General features: G+C 37.2%; 2 protein-coding genes across 2 annotated transcripts; both read left to right on the top strand.

The window, feature by feature from the left end:
• Nucleotides 1–204: 204 nt before the first annotated feature.
• LOC128364175 (proepiregulin-like) lies at nt 205–6,082 on the top strand. The gene is made up of 5 exons (XM_053324715.1): nt 205–244; nt 3,318–3,401; nt 4,132–4,258; nt 4,348–4,494; nt 6,016–6,082. The coding sequence occupies exons 1-5, from the start codon at nt 205–207 to the stop codon at nt 6,080–6,082; spliced, it is 465 nt and encodes a 154-aa protein (XP_053180690.1).
• A 5,536-nt stretch (nt 6,083–11,618) lies between these two features.
• On the top strand, nt 11,619–15,376 carry areg (amphiregulin). Its single transcript, XM_053324711.1, has 5 exons — nt 11,619–11,655; nt 12,428–12,604; nt 13,094–13,322; nt 13,597–13,767; nt 15,283–15,376. The coding sequence occupies exons 1-5, from the start codon at nt 11,619–11,621 to the stop codon at nt 15,374–15,376; spliced, it is 708 nt and encodes a 235-aa protein (XP_053180686.1).
• Nucleotides 15,377–16,262: the final 886 nt, after the last annotated feature.

The raw sequence follows: 16,262 nt of genomic DNA, 5'->3' as shown, positions 1-16,262 counted from the left end.
GTCTTACCTTCTGAAGTGTGGAATTGTCTCATATTACAGGGGTCTGTGACCACACCCCAACTGCAGATTCAGCCTGTTGGTTTCTAGTCTGTCTTTAAGAGAAGCCTACCTCTTTTACCTAATCGTTATTTTTTATAAACCTTTTCTAACACAGATTGGCTCAAATACCTGAGAGCCCACCGAGCCGCCTGTCAGCAACTTAAAATGAGGAACAGAAAACCTTCAGTGCTCCCTTCACTTATCGGTGAGTTGTGTTTTTCAATGTTTGAAAAGAAGAAGTCAGGTTCAGACACCACTGTGATTTAAGAGTTGATAGGGGGTTCAGCTTTAAAACAAGTAATCATTGCGCAAAGTAAAGATCAGCCAAGACATGTGTTTGAAAGTTAAATCTAAAACTAAACAAATGATGAAAAGGCGCATTAGTTTTGTAAGGTACCTCTAATATTTCTGCTTTAAGTGACTACATACTGCCATGTTTCTACATGTCAGGGAAATATAGTACGTTTAATACATTTAGTTACTTTGCAAATTTAGATTTTACTCACAAAACATAACATCAGCTTATAGAATATGCATCATTGTACTTAAGTGTATTTTTCACTTATGGCATCTTGACATTTTCCTTTCAAAACTTGTGATAAACTCCCAACCTACTAAAAACATGAAAATACTTAAAATTATAGAGGAAAAGTACACAGCAGAACATCAATTCAGACTCAGCTGTGTTTTTGCTCCTGATCCAGTACTTTTTTTTGTTTTTGTTTATTTAGATACCTTTACTCAAAAAAAAAGTAGTATTTCACAAGTATCTAAATTCTTCATCCATCCACCACTGGTTAACTTTAAAGTTAGTCAAATGATCAATATGCATCAAATATCAGGTCTGTTGCTTCAGTTGTCGTCAAATGTCGTCATTTCATAAATCAGCTTGGGTGGAAGCCTTGGAGACAGATGAAGCACTTTTCCACATACTGACGCCCCGTTAATCCCACAGCCTGAGGGATGCTACAGGATGTTGGCAATTAAACGAATGAATGAATGGAAAAGCTGATCTTTGAGCAGTCAGCTTAAATCTTTCAATAGGTTTTTGTTCAGCTCAATTCTTATCAACAAAAAAAAGAACATACTCAATCTAGTATAAACAGTTGAGCACCCAGTAGGGCAGGAAATACTTGGAGCTGCACCAATGCTACAGTGTATTCTATATCCTACTTTTACTAGCCAGCAAAATGTAAGAATAAATAGTGAAAGTAGGTTCTGCAGGTGAATGACGCTTATGAATGACGCATTAGATTGTTAATGCATCAATACATTTTACTGTTGAAGCTGGTCTTGTTAGAGCTTGTTTTAAGTACTTCATAAGATGTTTAGTCCAGTGGTTTCCAATGTAGGGGTCAGGCATCATCCAAAGAGTCACAAGATAAATCTGAGGGGTCACGAGATGATGATTTGGGTAAAAAATAGGGAAATTTGCTATTCTTCTACAGAAACTTTAGGGTTTTTTTGGGAAACTTTTTTCTTCTTTTGTGAAATACTGAATAATTTTACCTCATTGTGTTTCAAGCTGTTAGACTTAAATTAGAACCATCTGAGAAGTTTAGAGAAATATCTTTGTGGCAGCTGCAAATGACTCATTGGCATCTAAAATGTGACAAGATGCCCAAACCAGACAGTTTTTTTTTTTTTGCAAGATGTCATAAACCAAAATTGTTGGCGAGCGCTGGTTCTAACATTTAGTAATAATCTGGAGAGTGCTCAAGATTATTATAATGTGAAAGCTGCAACTAATACTGTTACAAAAATAACTCCTGACTTAAACCACTTAAGAGGTATGAGTAACTGCTCATTTTTATTTCATTATTCTTGTGGAAATATGTTTGTAAGTTTTTGTTATTAATCTGTTATCCATCATCAGTTTGCCACTGATAATCTATCCCCCTTTTTTACTGCTTTTGATAATGTGGGTCATATACAGTCAGTTTATTGTGGCCCTGCTCACCTTTACCCTAAATATAAAAAAACAAAGTACTGTATAAACCTGCTGAGCAATTCACTCAAATCAATCTTCTCATCAAAACTGCACACTTCTCTTTACTTCTGTTTGCAATTGCTTTTCATTGATTACATTTCATTGGTTGATTACAAATGTAACACTTTTATTTGTGTTTAAATTTATTATTATTTTGCCATGTGTTGCTTTTACATTCTGTCTTGATATATTTTATATAAAGCATTTTGAATGACCTTGTTGTTTAAATGTGCTATACAAATACATTTGCCTTGCCTATTGATAACTGATCAAAATGTTATAAAAAAAATACAAGTGTAATTGTTATCCAAGTTGATGTGATGAGGCAAGATGGCATTGTGAACCTTGATATGCTTAATTAAAGTGAGTCATTTGGTAATGACTTGACTGAAAAATGATTATTTAGCAATGAAGACAAGTTGCTTAGTCACCCCTTCCTGTGTAATGACTGCGTAATTTACACCAATCAACCATATCAGAAACACCCAACAACCAGCCTGAGTCCTCTCCTTGAAAACATCTGTGCAGCCATAACAACAGATAGCAACAAAAACCTGAAGAAGGTGCGATCGATAGAGGTTTTATATTCATAACCAATCATAACCAGACACATCTTGTACCCAGATTGCTGTGGTTTTCTATTCTATCATGCCTGCAGGAATGTGGGCGTCCTCAAATGCCGTACATTATAAAGTTGTGCAGGCTGGTACAGGCATGTGGGCCGGGCAGCACGAGCAACACCACATCATGTTCCATTTGACAAAATTTACAAACCCCCCCCCAAAAAAACCTGGCAGGGAATCGCAGTTTTCTCGCCAAAAATGAATCCTAGAGTTTTGCCTTATCTTAACATGGTCAACAAACAACTTCATTTCGGGGTGTTGTCGCTTAAGTTATCAAAAATCTCCTCACTCACATGGAATGATGCAAAACATAAAAACTTATTAGAATTTATTGTAATTTATATACAATTTTATTTTGCATTGTGAAAATAGCCCATACCTTTTGCAAAATATGTGTGGATGTCAAATTTCAGCTTTATACAACAAACACAGTCATCTGTAAGGACAAATTAAATGAGATCAGAGTTCACTTTTAAGTTATTAGAATTTCTTATGTCGAAAGTGAGTTGATGGGACTGTTGAAGATTGTTCAAAATGAGGCTCTTCAGGATCATATTAGCAGCTTTCAAATGGCTGGAAAAACTCAGTGTCCATACAAAACTGACCTACTGACCTCATGACCTGTGCAACAGCAATTAACAAGACAAATATTCTCTGTTTGACAGGTGTCATGTTGCTCTGGCCGTATGTACTCACCAAGAGTGTCTCATCCAAACTTCAAACTGCAGACAACGCCTCCCTATCTGCAGGTATCACCATGACAACTGTTAATGTCTGTTGATAATTTATCCTTTTTTTCTTGCACTTGTTTGAGTTTTTAAATGTTTCTTGGTAACAAATCATTTTATCTGTCAAGGATGATAAAATTGAAGGAATGTTTGCATCAAGTAACACTATCACATTAAAGTGTTGCAGTGCATACAGACAACTGGATGAGGTATATAAAACTGTATACTGTACGACTCCAAATAGGTTATGTTTATCATACTTTTGACATTATTTTAGCGTGTCATGAAGCATGTTGTAGAAGGAAGTGTCAGCTCAGCTCTACAGTCGTTCAGCATGCAATGTTTTTTGTTGTTTATCTTTTTTTAACCTCACTTTATAACCTGCACCTGTAGATCAATGATCAATGTTTGTACCAAAATAGGCTGCAATTCAACGTCCTTTTTTTATTTTCATATCCAATATGCTGGATTAAAGAGACAAATAAGGGTTGTCATTTTCCACATATTTCCACTATACTATAGTTATATTATCTGAAGCTCTTTGGGTGTAAAATGTGTAATATCCAGTCAATATCCTGGATCATTGCAAACACAACCAAACTGGATAAAGGAAACGGTAAAAACAAAACAAACATTAGATTTATACTCAGATTTTGGGGTTGATTATCAGACACTACTCAGTATCAGTATTAAATGGTGCCTTGTTGTATGTGAGAAGGTTTAAAACAGTTGTCTCGTTGTGGTGGTTCAGGTCATGGAGAAGAGCGCCCTCATGTGGCGAAGCGGTCGACACAGGGCTGCGACAGCTCGTATGACAACTTCTGCCTGAACAACGGTCATTGCATGCTGCTGGTGGACATCAACGAGCACCACTGCAAGTACGATCCTGTCTGCGTGTGTTAGTGTGTGTCTGCTCCTTTTAAAGCGTCGTGTGTGATTATGCATGACTGGTCTCTTTGTGCTGCAGGTGTGAGAGCGGCTACTACGGCCCCAGGTGTAGCAATGCAGAGCTCGTCGTCCAGCCAATGGGAGAAGAGCAGATCATTCTTACCATTTTCTGTGTGGGTTTGCTGATTATAGGTCTGGCCGGAGCTCTGTACTTCTTCTGCAAATGGTAAGTCTCTCAGTGACTGTGTGTGTGTGTGTGTGTGTGTGTGTGTGTGTGTGTGTGTGTCATTAGACATCACCACATACATCCTATTGAATGATAACTATTATTAATGTAAAAATGTATATAACTTTGATCTTGATTTTAGTATCACCTGTATATCAGGAGTGTAGATGACAATATGTTATGTTCTAATTTTTTTATTTTTTTAAAACATAAGACAGCCATCTTAAAGGGGACATATCATGCTTTGCTGATTTTCCATTATTTTTTTATAGTTATTTGATGTCAGATGTCTATATTAAACATGATCAAAGGTCCAAAACTCATAGCGCTTTGTTTGCAATGTCACCTCTACTCCCTCCTCATGATGACATTAAAGTCCGTGTAAAGTAAGAATAAATATGTGTTCTGAGTTTGACATACCACAGAAAAGTGTGTTGTTAACCACCTTGCCAAATTTGAATGATTAATAAAATCGCCAAACATATAAAATTAGGCTCCAAAGTTGTGTAAAAATCAGCCTCTTTCTCTGCTCCCAAACGCTGTGGCCATGCCCGCCAAGTTTGCTGAAGCCCTGCCCCCTACCAAGTGTCACCTGTCAATCAAAGTCACCACCTCTACCCGAAACATGGATGCTATGTCTGAGAGCTTTCTGCCACTAGCTCAGCTGCTAGCTTGGCAGCTAGCTGATATTTTAATACAGTTCCACCTTCGGGTAAAAATATCCATCTTCATTTGAAGGCTTGCAGTCATTTGTTCCATCGTGTAGACCTATTTAAGTCTCTGCATCCACTGAGTTATTGTTGGTGGTTTTACATCCTTCCAATTGACAGTTATAATTTTCTTGGCAATCAGTAAGAGAATCCTTAATATGTATCTCTGATCCGTACTGTCTCCTTAGGTCCAACTCCCAGTACAAACAACAGAGGATCCAAGGGGACAGTCACTTTTAAGATATTTTCAGTTTCTTCTTTAGTTACTGGGCAATCCCAAAAGACGTGTGTGATCTTTCCACAAGTCCTCCAACATAAAGCAACAAAAGGAGTATCTAATTTTTAGATTCCAATCAAATTATTTCCATAATTGACTGTGTATTCCTTATGGCTACAAGCACATATGTCTTATATACTATCTTCAATTATGATATTTAATTCTAATTCCCGTTTTTCTTTGATGTTCCATGTATTTTGGGAGATATCAGCTGTGAGCATTTTAGAAACTGCCTATTTCATTGATGTTTTTTTGCGTGCAAATTCAGCTGAATAACGTGTGAACATAGATTTCGGGGTGACTCAGACACCACCTTTCATCATGCATAACCTGCAGGTCGACTTTGTATTCCCAATCAAGCCCCTCATGACGTAAAGTCTGCCCTAACATCCCGTCTCATGCAGAGACATGTCAAACCACAGACGATGATTATTATCTCAGACTTTTCTTTGGACATTTAAACTTGGTCAAAGTTAGTGATTTGATTTGCACCTTTCTGAATAGAGTAAATTACATACTGTGTTGTTTCTACAGGTATAAGAAAAACAGATTCCCACGTCAACAGAAACGGCAGGGTTACAAAGGAGTTCAGACGGCTTAAAGTGTCACACACCCACAAACATCCGTCGTGGGAAGAGGCAAAACAGGATTTTCACAGTTTTCTAAATGAAAATTTCAACATACAGTACGATGACTTTCCCTGACTCTCTAACACTCAGTGGTTTCTCAGGTTTAATGGACTGTCACAGCATGTCACACGGCTTTGGTTTTCATTATTTGGAAGGGAGATCGGCACAAAGAGATTAAAATGTTCAAAAAGAAGCTTTGTGTGCTGTACGATTGTTGTTTGCAGCTGCAGCGGTTCTAGTATTTCAGCACCTCTTGTTCTCATGTTTTAAAAGAAGAATGGTGAGACACGCAAACAAATCCCATAATAGCATGTCATGGAAAAATGTGAAAGCCTGAACAAATATGAGGGTAACAGTGAAACCATGAAACTGTAAAACATTTCTGATCTCTCTTGTATAAAGCCACAGTCTACTGTATAAATCAAGAGGTAAACCTAAACACCCAATTTCACCAGCAGATTCTACTTAATTTATCTTATGTTTAATTTGATCTCAAGTTTTCCAACAGCACATTTTTGAGTTTCAGCAAGTTTTTAGATCTAAATAAAACCCTCAAAGCTCTGAAATACAACTGATCAAAAACAAAAATGATCAAATCTTAACTATCTAGCTGCCTTTTGTCTTCTGAGTTACTTCCTAAAGTACAGTTTTATTGTCTTTTTTTTCTTTTTTGGCCAGGGTTGACATGGATAGAGAGGGGAGAGTAATGGGGGGTTACATGCATAACCAGACATTGCAGTCATATACTGTAGAACTATGTGTCTTTACCAGCAGACGACTGGAGCACTCCACTTAACCTTATTTTTAATTTATATCTCATCTTTCTGCCTACTTGAGCTTTTATTTATTGTCGCCTTTTCCACCATTTGTAACATGATAAATATTTAAATGAAAAAGTGCCTTAACTATCATGATCACTGCTATTAAACTGGCCACTGAGTGTAACCATTCTGCTCTTTGTTTAGAAGATATTGTCATTTTGATAATTTATTATAGTGTTAATGTGTACACTGGAAACATGTCTGTAATGCAACTTTATTTTTTTAACTCCTGTATAGAGTTTTTTTATGTGAGTTTCTATTTGTTTTAACACCTTGAGTCTTACTTACGACAATATAACTTTGCTGTATCTGAAGGGTAAAGCTGAGGGTCTTCACATTCTTCTCAAGTTTTGTTACAGTTTTGACATTTTTCTTTCATGTGATCAGTGAGAAATATTCTCTCTAATCAACATGTGAAAACAACCAAACTGTCGCAGCTTTTTTTTCTCTGTGATTTTACAATGGCAGTATTTGCTGAATATGTACCAGGAAAAGATGTTAAATCAAATATAAATTAAATACATTTAAACTCTGCAACTTGTATGTGCTTTATGTTCTACTGACATCTAACTGTGAATATTCTCAGGAATTAGGATCCTTAAAAATAAATCATGAAATCACACTGCAGGTTCACAGATGTTTTACCTCATTAAGACTTTCTCAGTGTACTTCCACAGAGAGCAAACATCAATCATCTTATAAGTTGGATAAGGAACCAAATCAAGGTTATTTATGGACAGTATGGAAGACTGTGGCCTTTCAGCTTAACAAGAGTCTAGTGCTATAAAAAATCAAAAGGAATTAATCTCTTATCAATATATTTTGTTTCTGCTGACATTATCAGAGAAAAGCTTCTAATACAACCACCAGAGTTACACAATACATATATAAATGCTTGTATAGGCCCACCACTGGAGAAAAATACAAAAAAGGAAACTTGTTCTGTAGCAGAGTTGATTTAATAATTGATCAATTACCTTTAAAGGTGCATTGTGTAGAATTTGTGGCATCTAGCATAGCGGACTTAGAAGAAATGGAATATATTATTTATAAGCATGTTTTAGTGTATAATCATCTGGAAATAAGAACCAGTGTTTTTGTTACCTTGGAATGAGCCCTTTATATTGACACAGGGAGTGGGTCCACTTCCACGGAGTCCACCATGACGCCCTGCCATGTTTCTACAGTAACCCAGAACGGACAACTGGCCTTGTGCAGTTGGTTGAAATCTGCAACCTCACCACTAGATGTCACTAAATCCTACACACTCGTCCTTTGAAGCAATGTACTGAAAACCAGCAGAATGTGTAGCACTTACAGTATCTTAGTGCATCATAAGTTATAGTCATCTTACAGTTTATTAGGGAGAAGAGAATTCTGGTAACCACAAAAGATTAAGTTTTAATCAGCTTTAAAAGGTTAGAAGCTGGGTGCATGGTAAGCAGTGTTATTCTTCTTCTTTGCAGCCAGATGTTAATATTGGTGGGTTTTCAACATTTGTTCACAAACATTTTCACATGCTTGTTTACATCTTAAGATTTAATAACAGTCAAAACTGCTGACGTCAATATGGAGAAAATAGTTTGTGAGCAGCATCATCATCTTTTCCACATTAGTTGCACATCAGATAATGGAGCCACCTTTATTGACCTACAGATATATTACATTACCAAGATAAGAACTTGATGGTTTTACTTACGCTTTTACTTTCACAAGTTAAGTAATGAAAGACTACATGGAAAAAAAAACAGATGCCTTCATCAAAAACATCTCCAAAACTGACAACTTTTCTAGGATTGAAGAAACCTGCTGATGCATTGTGACTTTTCATTTCTGAGTTTATCTGATTGGTTGTTAAAAGTTGATATAATGTGTTTTCCCAAACTACATAAACTATTAAGACACTCAAATCTAAAATTGTCACTTAATGCTTATACAATGCAAATAAATATAGTTTGTGTTATGTCAGTAGTATTGAGTGCAGTGCCTGGTGTCATGTTAATAGATAACACTATTTAACTCTCTGTACCCTCATTAGAGCTTAAACCAGAGTCAGTGAACCATTCTTAATACCTACTTTAAGCATCGTTATATGTTCTGTGTGCTAATGAACAGCAATGATCACACATAAACATTAACTCAACTGCTGATGCTGTGCTGTTTAAGGCATAATTAAAAACACATAAGCATGCACACACACACAAAGGCCCACAAACACACCCACGCAATGGTGTCCATTTATAAAACCTGTGTACATGTGAATAAACATATCCACAATTCAGGAAATGCTCTAATCTCATGCATGTATTTAGGTATGGAAATTGTATGCGGAAATTCATTATTTGGCTCCCCACTATTAATGGATTGCCAATACATTTGGTACAAATATCCATATGTCCTTCATGATTAATTTAATCTAATCTGAAATAGTGTATGTCAATTCAACTCTTTGGCTTGACTTTCCTAAATGCTATGCTCACACACTGAACTGAATGGGTGAACCTGGTAAACATTATTCTGTACCAGTTTATAATCAGCATGGTAGCCTTTGTCATTGGAAGCATGCATCATCACCTCTGCTGTCAATGCTTGCAAGATATTTAGTCAGTAGCCTACTGGTTTGCAGACATTGTGTGAAAAAAGTAACAATTTATGTGTCTTCGTGCTGAGGAGGACTTGATTGTAAGGGACATACCATGGATATATTATAAGAGGTGGGTTGGGCTCCATCACTCAGCCTTGCAGCATTTCCCCATAGACCGCAATTATAAAAGAGACATCTATAAAATGCTTGACAAGACACCTCAAACCGCAAACAAGGTTAATTATAACTATAATTATTACTTTCTATTATAACTTTTTTAATCCATGGAGGTTGTAAAACTTTCTTCGAGCCAGGAAAAGTGATTTAAACATTATTGGTCTGGTATCCAGCTCTTACAATACATCCCCTGGACAGAGAAAGGACTGTAGAGACTACAGTACAGCAGTGATCTTCTCAGCCATAATCATTTATCAACAACAAGTCAAGGCAAAGTTGAACTTAAATAAAACCCTGTATTTTCGTGTTTTAGGTCTACCTGGAATCCCACAGTGCCTTATGAAGTGGTCATTCAGTGGGTCTTTACTCTGTGGTTGGTTGTGCTTTGTGTGGGCAATAATCCAGTTTGAAGAGAAATTGTGAGAGCTAAAGACCTTGTGACTGACTGAAAATGTACACACAAATGTAGTCTTGTCCAAATAGCTGTTTTTGTGTGTCAGAAAGTTTTAGTATTCGCACTGTTAGCCATGCAGCCCTGTGTTTACAGTGGATGACTGTTGTGAAGTGTATTCTCTCCAAGCAGCTTGTGTCAAACTTTCCAAATGTTCATATCACATATCCCCAATGCCATTACACATAATCCAAACAATTTTATTCCACGGCCGTTATAAACAAAACGTGTCACATCCTTCTGCTCATAGTTGAAGTTCCCAGAATTCCAAACAGGTTTTTCTTTTTAGGATTCCATTGGAGCGCGAACGATTAGACTGTCACTCCTTGCCGCTAGACACAACAACATAGCCAACACATCACTGTTAGATCCCCACCCAAGCTTTTGGTTTCTGTATACTGAAATAGTAACATCATTTAATCGAGCCACATGCACAATAATAACATCTCTGTTGAACAACACAAAACACACTAACACATTAAGGTTACATAAAATCAGTAATGAAAAATACATTTAACTTATTGTATCTCTCATCAAAAAAAGCATCCATATATGGAACTAATATGTCACTAACATTCAAGAGTGAGTCTCCTATGACAAAACGTCATGTTACTACATCTTCACCAAAGTGTTTAACCTGGTAACAGAACTTCCTTCAGTGTATCTCTCATGTTGTGGTGACATAAATCTGTTTACACGTCATGATGTGTGGACTCGCCTCTTTTATGGTGACAGAAAGGAATTCCCTTTAACTTAAATTATAATTTTAGGTTGAAGACTTGCTTTAAAGTTAAGGTAAGTTTAGAGTTATAATAAAGTTAGGGTAAGGGTTAGGCATATCTCTAAGGTTAGGATAAGTCTCCAGGAAAAATTAATTGTGTGTGTATGTGTGTGTGTGTGTATGTGTGTGTAACTGAAGTGCCCTGTGGCTAACTCAGTAATTATGTCCTTATACGTGACCATAGAGGGAGACGTGCGGAAGCAATAACAGTTAAAGGTGTGTGACAAAAAACATGTCAGAATACATGAACGTGTTTTATTTCTCAACTTAGACTCTCAGACTTATTATTCCTTGACAGAAGCGTCATTAAGTGTGAGATGCGTGAGATGCAAAATGTGTCGCCCCAGGCAGATTAATCATTAGACAAAACATAAGCTACACACACACACACACACACACATTGATTACATAAACCTCTCCTGCTTCTTCTGGACAGATATGCGCGTGCACGCACACACACACACACACACACACACACACACACACACACACACACACACACACACTCACACCCTTCTTTATCCTTGGAGTTTTGAGAGGCAGGCGTTGGTCTATAAAAGCTGCACCCAACCCCAGTGGAGGTGAGAGCAAAGCACAATCTCTATCAGCAGGGGACACACTCTGACACACACAGACAGACAGACACTTAGATCACAGCTTGACTGTCATACACACAACACACTCTTCCTGGGATATGAACCTGCTCATCCTCACCTGTCTCCTGTGCTTCGGTAAGTCTGGACTTGAACTTTTTATTGTGTGTTTGTATGTGTTTGCACAGAACATAAGTGATTGAAGCGGATGTGTCTGCACAGAACATAAGTGATTGAAGCGGAAAAAAGGCACATGTAAAATGGTATGAGGAAACAGGAGGGGGGGAGAGGAAGAAATTTCCTTTGCAAGTGAGGACTTGTCTGACGACAGAGAGAGATATTCAGGTGTTTTAGACAAAAGAATTTGTGTCAGACATGTGGCGCCTCTGGCTCTTTAAATGTATGAATAGACCAAATCATTATATGTCATTCCACAGTGGCACCAGATGTTGAAAGGTCAACATATTTCAAATGCTTCAAGAGCCTTTGATTGAGTCTACGGCATTAATTAAGCATTCAAGCACTGTAAGCAACAGTTGTGGATGTGGAGTGGTTGAACTTGTTTTACAGTTAATACAGTAGTGTCTAATTTGCAAGCTCTGATTTAAGATGAATTGATGAGTCAGATATAAATAGGTCAAAAGTTATGAGTGCATTGCCAAAAAAGGTAGCTGAGCTGACTTTTGTTGCTGTTAAACCAGAGAAGAATAAAAACTGTAATTAATTTTATGACATGACATAAACATTGTTTTAACTTTTTCTTATGCCTTTAAATATTGTGAAAACACGTGTCTAATTGCAAATTAAAGTCACATTTTTGCTGAATCACATTACAACTTTGGCCCAAATTGTTTTTATTATCCGTTATTTAACTCTGTAAATTTCAATGTTTTTTTTCTCCCTTTTCTAGTCGTCTGCAGTATTGTAGGTACTCAGGGATCTGAGGTCACATTCTCCAGTGAACTAAACGGAGTGACTGGGGGTCCGTCCTCCGGCGAGGGCCTCCAGACTACGCTGAGCGATGATGACGAGCTGGAATCAGATGAAGAACTTTCAGGAATAGCTAACGAAAACGTTGGCCATCATGGTATTGTGCCATTTGATCTTTTTAATGTCTTATTCAAATTCAAATGCTGCTAAATATTGTTTGAGTATTATAAAGTATGTCAGCGGATATGGAGTAATTTAATTTGTGATCACTAATAATTTTTTAAGAGGTAAAGAAACAAAATTGTAAAGGCATTTTCCCTTAAATAGGTCTTAAATAATGTACTTATGTTATTTTTCTACTTCTCTTTCTTAATTGAAATACATTATTTTGCTGTCATACAAGTTAAACTGGTCGTAACATCAATGTACTGTACAACTCCTTAACACAAATGACCTGGTATATTACCTGGAGAGTACATGGAAGACTTAAGTATCTCTGCGTTAAAGTTCACTATATAACTCATTTTCCCTAGAAACTCCTGTAACTTCATCCTCTCAGTTTCCAAAATGATTCCACACATTTTTCAGAAACTCCTGTAACCTTTTAATCTGTATCAGTAACCGTTTCCCATCTCTACTGCTACAGACTCTCATATCAGTAAAGATGAGAGAAAGAAGAGGAAAAGCAAAGGCAAAAGGAAGAACAAGCACAAAAGCAAAAGCACAACTGCTTTCAACCCTCAACACACGTTCTTCACCAATGGTTACTCATCGACTTTCAGCACCACACAGGATCCCTGCACCACCAGTCACCTGGGCTACTGTATTCATGGCTACTGCAAGCACATAGAGGGTTTGCCAGAGCCTGTGTGTATGTGAGTACCGCATCAGTTCACTTTGTTTGTTAAATCAGATATTCATCAGTCCTAAAAAAAAAAATCAGAATAATCCATCCACAATAGAAATTACATGAAGCTACAAAATAATTAACTTATGTGAATGTTTTTATTTTATTTTATTGTGATATATTGCTGCATTTTCAATCAGCAAAATTGAGTACATTTTGCAGCTGTGTAGCAAGTTTAAGCAGTTTAAGCATAGTTCAAACATCTGAATAACATTTTGTTCTGGTGACTCTTTACTCTGCAGCTGTATGAAGGGTTATGATGGGGAGCGCTGTGGGATCCAAACTCTGGAGGCAATTAAAACCAAGAAAGATCCGAGCAGCAATACCGAGCTGGTGCAGATGGTCTTAGTCATCATTGCTGTGGTCCTGTCAGTCATCAGCTGCATTGCCATCCTGCTCATGACCTGTGCTCAGTAAGTATGATTTGATAAGCGTGACACAGCCACACACATGTACACACATTTAGAGTTTAAAGCTGCAATAAAGGCTGAGGTAACGCAGAGAAATAAAAATGTTATGATGTCATCTGCTGCCTTTCCTGGCTGCAGTGATCTCAGAAGCAATATTATTGTTAGTCGTTGGGAAGTCGGTGAGGGATCATGCAGTAAAACATGATAATAAGCAGCTGGCAGTCTAAACTTCAATTCAAATGGTTTGTCAAAAGCAATATAAAACTTTATACTCAATGGCTCTCTATATTATATACCAACCTATATTAAAACATATTTACTATTTATCTTATTTAAATCTTCAATTTATTTTTCATTACCTAATCTTATTTTTCAGTTCTTTAGTTACCCTATATTTTGGGTCTGGGACCCATTTAATAAATTATCTTATTAAAAGATCATTTGCTGTATAACATATTGTATACTGTAAACTGAAAATTCTGTTACTATATGTGGTATTTTTCCCAAGCACCAGTTTCAATTTGCCTCATCACATATTATACACATTGATAATATTTTATGTAGAAATTGAAATTCTCCAATGGTATCAGTTTAAATCATGAAAACAAGTGGATGTCCATGATTGAGACCATTTATATAGGCAATGCAAATTATAGTTCTTTATTGGATGGGAACATTTCCATAAATTTAGCAAAATGCAAACAGTTAACATGAACATACTGTGTTGCTGGGTGTAGTTTACAGACATCAGTTTTAAAAAGATAAGCTACAAAATATGTTTCTACTGTTATTGTAATAGGGCAGATTATCAAAGCTTTAAGCGAGAATGCAGGAGGGCAACCTTCCACACCCCAGCGAATCCCAACATAACACATATTACACTCCACACATCCTTCCCAGAAACACTTCTTGGCATCTGAAGACACTGACACATCAAAAAGCACATAACACACCCAAACACACCCACTCTGTGTAGGTATTGCTCACCACCTTCACAAGATGACATGAATGTCCTTGATAGCTCACGTCTCAAAAAAGTCACAACTTTTATGGTCACTTGTGGACTTGTAGTGAAGTCTTTAATTTCGATGTAATTTATCACATCGTATAATCTGGTATTAGTTCACAGATGACTCATGATTTATTATAATTGCCCATCCATTGCTTGCTGCCATAGTGTGACAACTCACGTACTCTGTAATCATGCCTTTTTATTAATATGTAACCAAATTGCAGCTATTGTTGTAATGTAGAGCAAAGTCAATAGTCCACGTGTGCACGAATATAATAAGCAACAGTGCAATTTAACTTTACAGCCACAGTTAGGACAGCTGTGGGGAGGTGGAGTGAAAGTAGAGCTTATTACTGTGAGAGTGAAACTATCTCTGGTTTCATTTCTGATCAAAAATGCCATCACAACAAAAACCCACGCCTTGAGTTTCATGTGATTAAGAGACCATAAAATAATCACAAGTGCCATACTCAGCTTTTATACTTATACTTGAATGTCTCTTGTAGTTACAGGTCACATAAAAACTTCCTGGCATCCTACCTGGGATCGGCGACGGAGCAAGAGAAGCTCCAGAAACCAGTTGGTGACCTTGTTGTGTGAGGACGTCGATGTGACTTCTGGCACTGGTAGGTGTCTCTGAGGTTTTGACCTACTGACCTATAGTAAGGTCTATAGTCAGTCAAGGGAAGTTCAAGTCACCAAATCCTGAAAGGCTGTTATCAATGTTTTTATATGTGTAGGGGGTTGCTCAAAGTGATTAACCCACAGAGACTTATCACCCAACTCTGCACTTCCTGTCAGATCTAAAACACATTACATGAGCCCCCAGAGACTCCTGCATGTCAAATTGGGCTAACAGTCACTTTTACAGCTGACTGACTCTAACAGACTTACTATAAAGAGACTTTAAGGACTAATGAGTCTAGAGCTAGTCTAAAGTCAGTGTTTGGTTTGTCCCTCCGTGGAGAGGAACCTGCACTGTGTGGAGGCCCACCTGTACTCTACCTCTGATTGCCTTTGACCCTGATATTCTTACCCTAACCCCAACCATCTCACTCCTTATGTCTAAACCTAAACAACAACAAAGGCAGCCAGTGCTAGGCAATCAGATGCAGAGTAGGGCGGGTCTTTGTGGAATGTGGGTGGGGAAAAAAGAGATAAGGCCCCACTCCCTATGTAGATATGAAGGGCTTATCCTAAAGTAACAAAAACACAATTACTCTGAGTTTCACTAAGATACACTGATACACTAATGAAAACATACTAACAAATATAATGAAAATATACTAACAAATATTATATTTAATTTCTGCCAATATATTCCCTCTAAATCCTACACTATGGTCCTTTGATGGACTCAGTAGTCTAGCAACATTAAGGCTTAAAACAACATTCTCTACAGGTGGTGTTAGACTCATTTAGAAAATCTCTGATCTTGTGAACACAAAACTGCCTAGTCCTTGAATAACATAATAACATTCACCAG

This window comes from Scomber japonicus, chromosome 9 (genome assembly GCF_027409825.1).
Source record: "Scomber japonicus isolate fScoJap1 chromosome 9, fScoJap1.pri, whole genome shotgun sequence".
Taxonomy (NCBI): domain Eukaryota; kingdom Metazoa; phylum Chordata; class Actinopteri; order Scombriformes; family Scombridae; genus Scomber; species Scomber japonicus.
The sequence above is the reverse complement of the archived record's forward strand: the minus strand, read 5'-3'. Positions and strand labels throughout refer to the sequence as shown.

What these genes read in the sequence shown, in the direction of transcription:
- LOC128364175 (XM_053324715.1), top strand. Translation starts at nt 205, where the DNA reads ATGAGGAACAGAAAACCTTCAGTGCTCCCTTCACTTATCG. An exon ending in ATCAACGAGCACCACTGCAA is followed by an intron (nt 4,259 to 4,347) that starts GTACGATCCTGT and finishes TTTGTGCTGCAG; the next exon opens with GTGTGAGAGCGGCTACTACG. An exon ending in CTGTACTTCTTCTGCAAATG is followed by an intron (nt 4,495 to 6,015) that starts GTAAGTCTCTCA and finishes TTGTTTCTACAG; the next exon opens with GTATAAGAAAAACAGATTCC.
- areg (XM_053324711.1), top strand. Translation starts at nt 11,619, where the DNA reads ATGAACCTGCTCATCCTCACCTGTCTCCTGTGCTTCG. An exon ending in TTGCCAGAGCCTGTGTGTAT is followed by an intron (nt 13,323 to 13,596) that starts GTGAGTACCGCA and finishes TTTACTCTGCAG; the next exon opens with CTGTATGAAGGGTTATGATG. An exon ending in CTGCTCATGACCTGTGCTCA is followed by an intron (nt 13,768 to 15,282) that starts GTAAGTATGATT and finishes TGTCTCTTGTAG; the next exon opens with TTACAGGTCACATAAAAACT.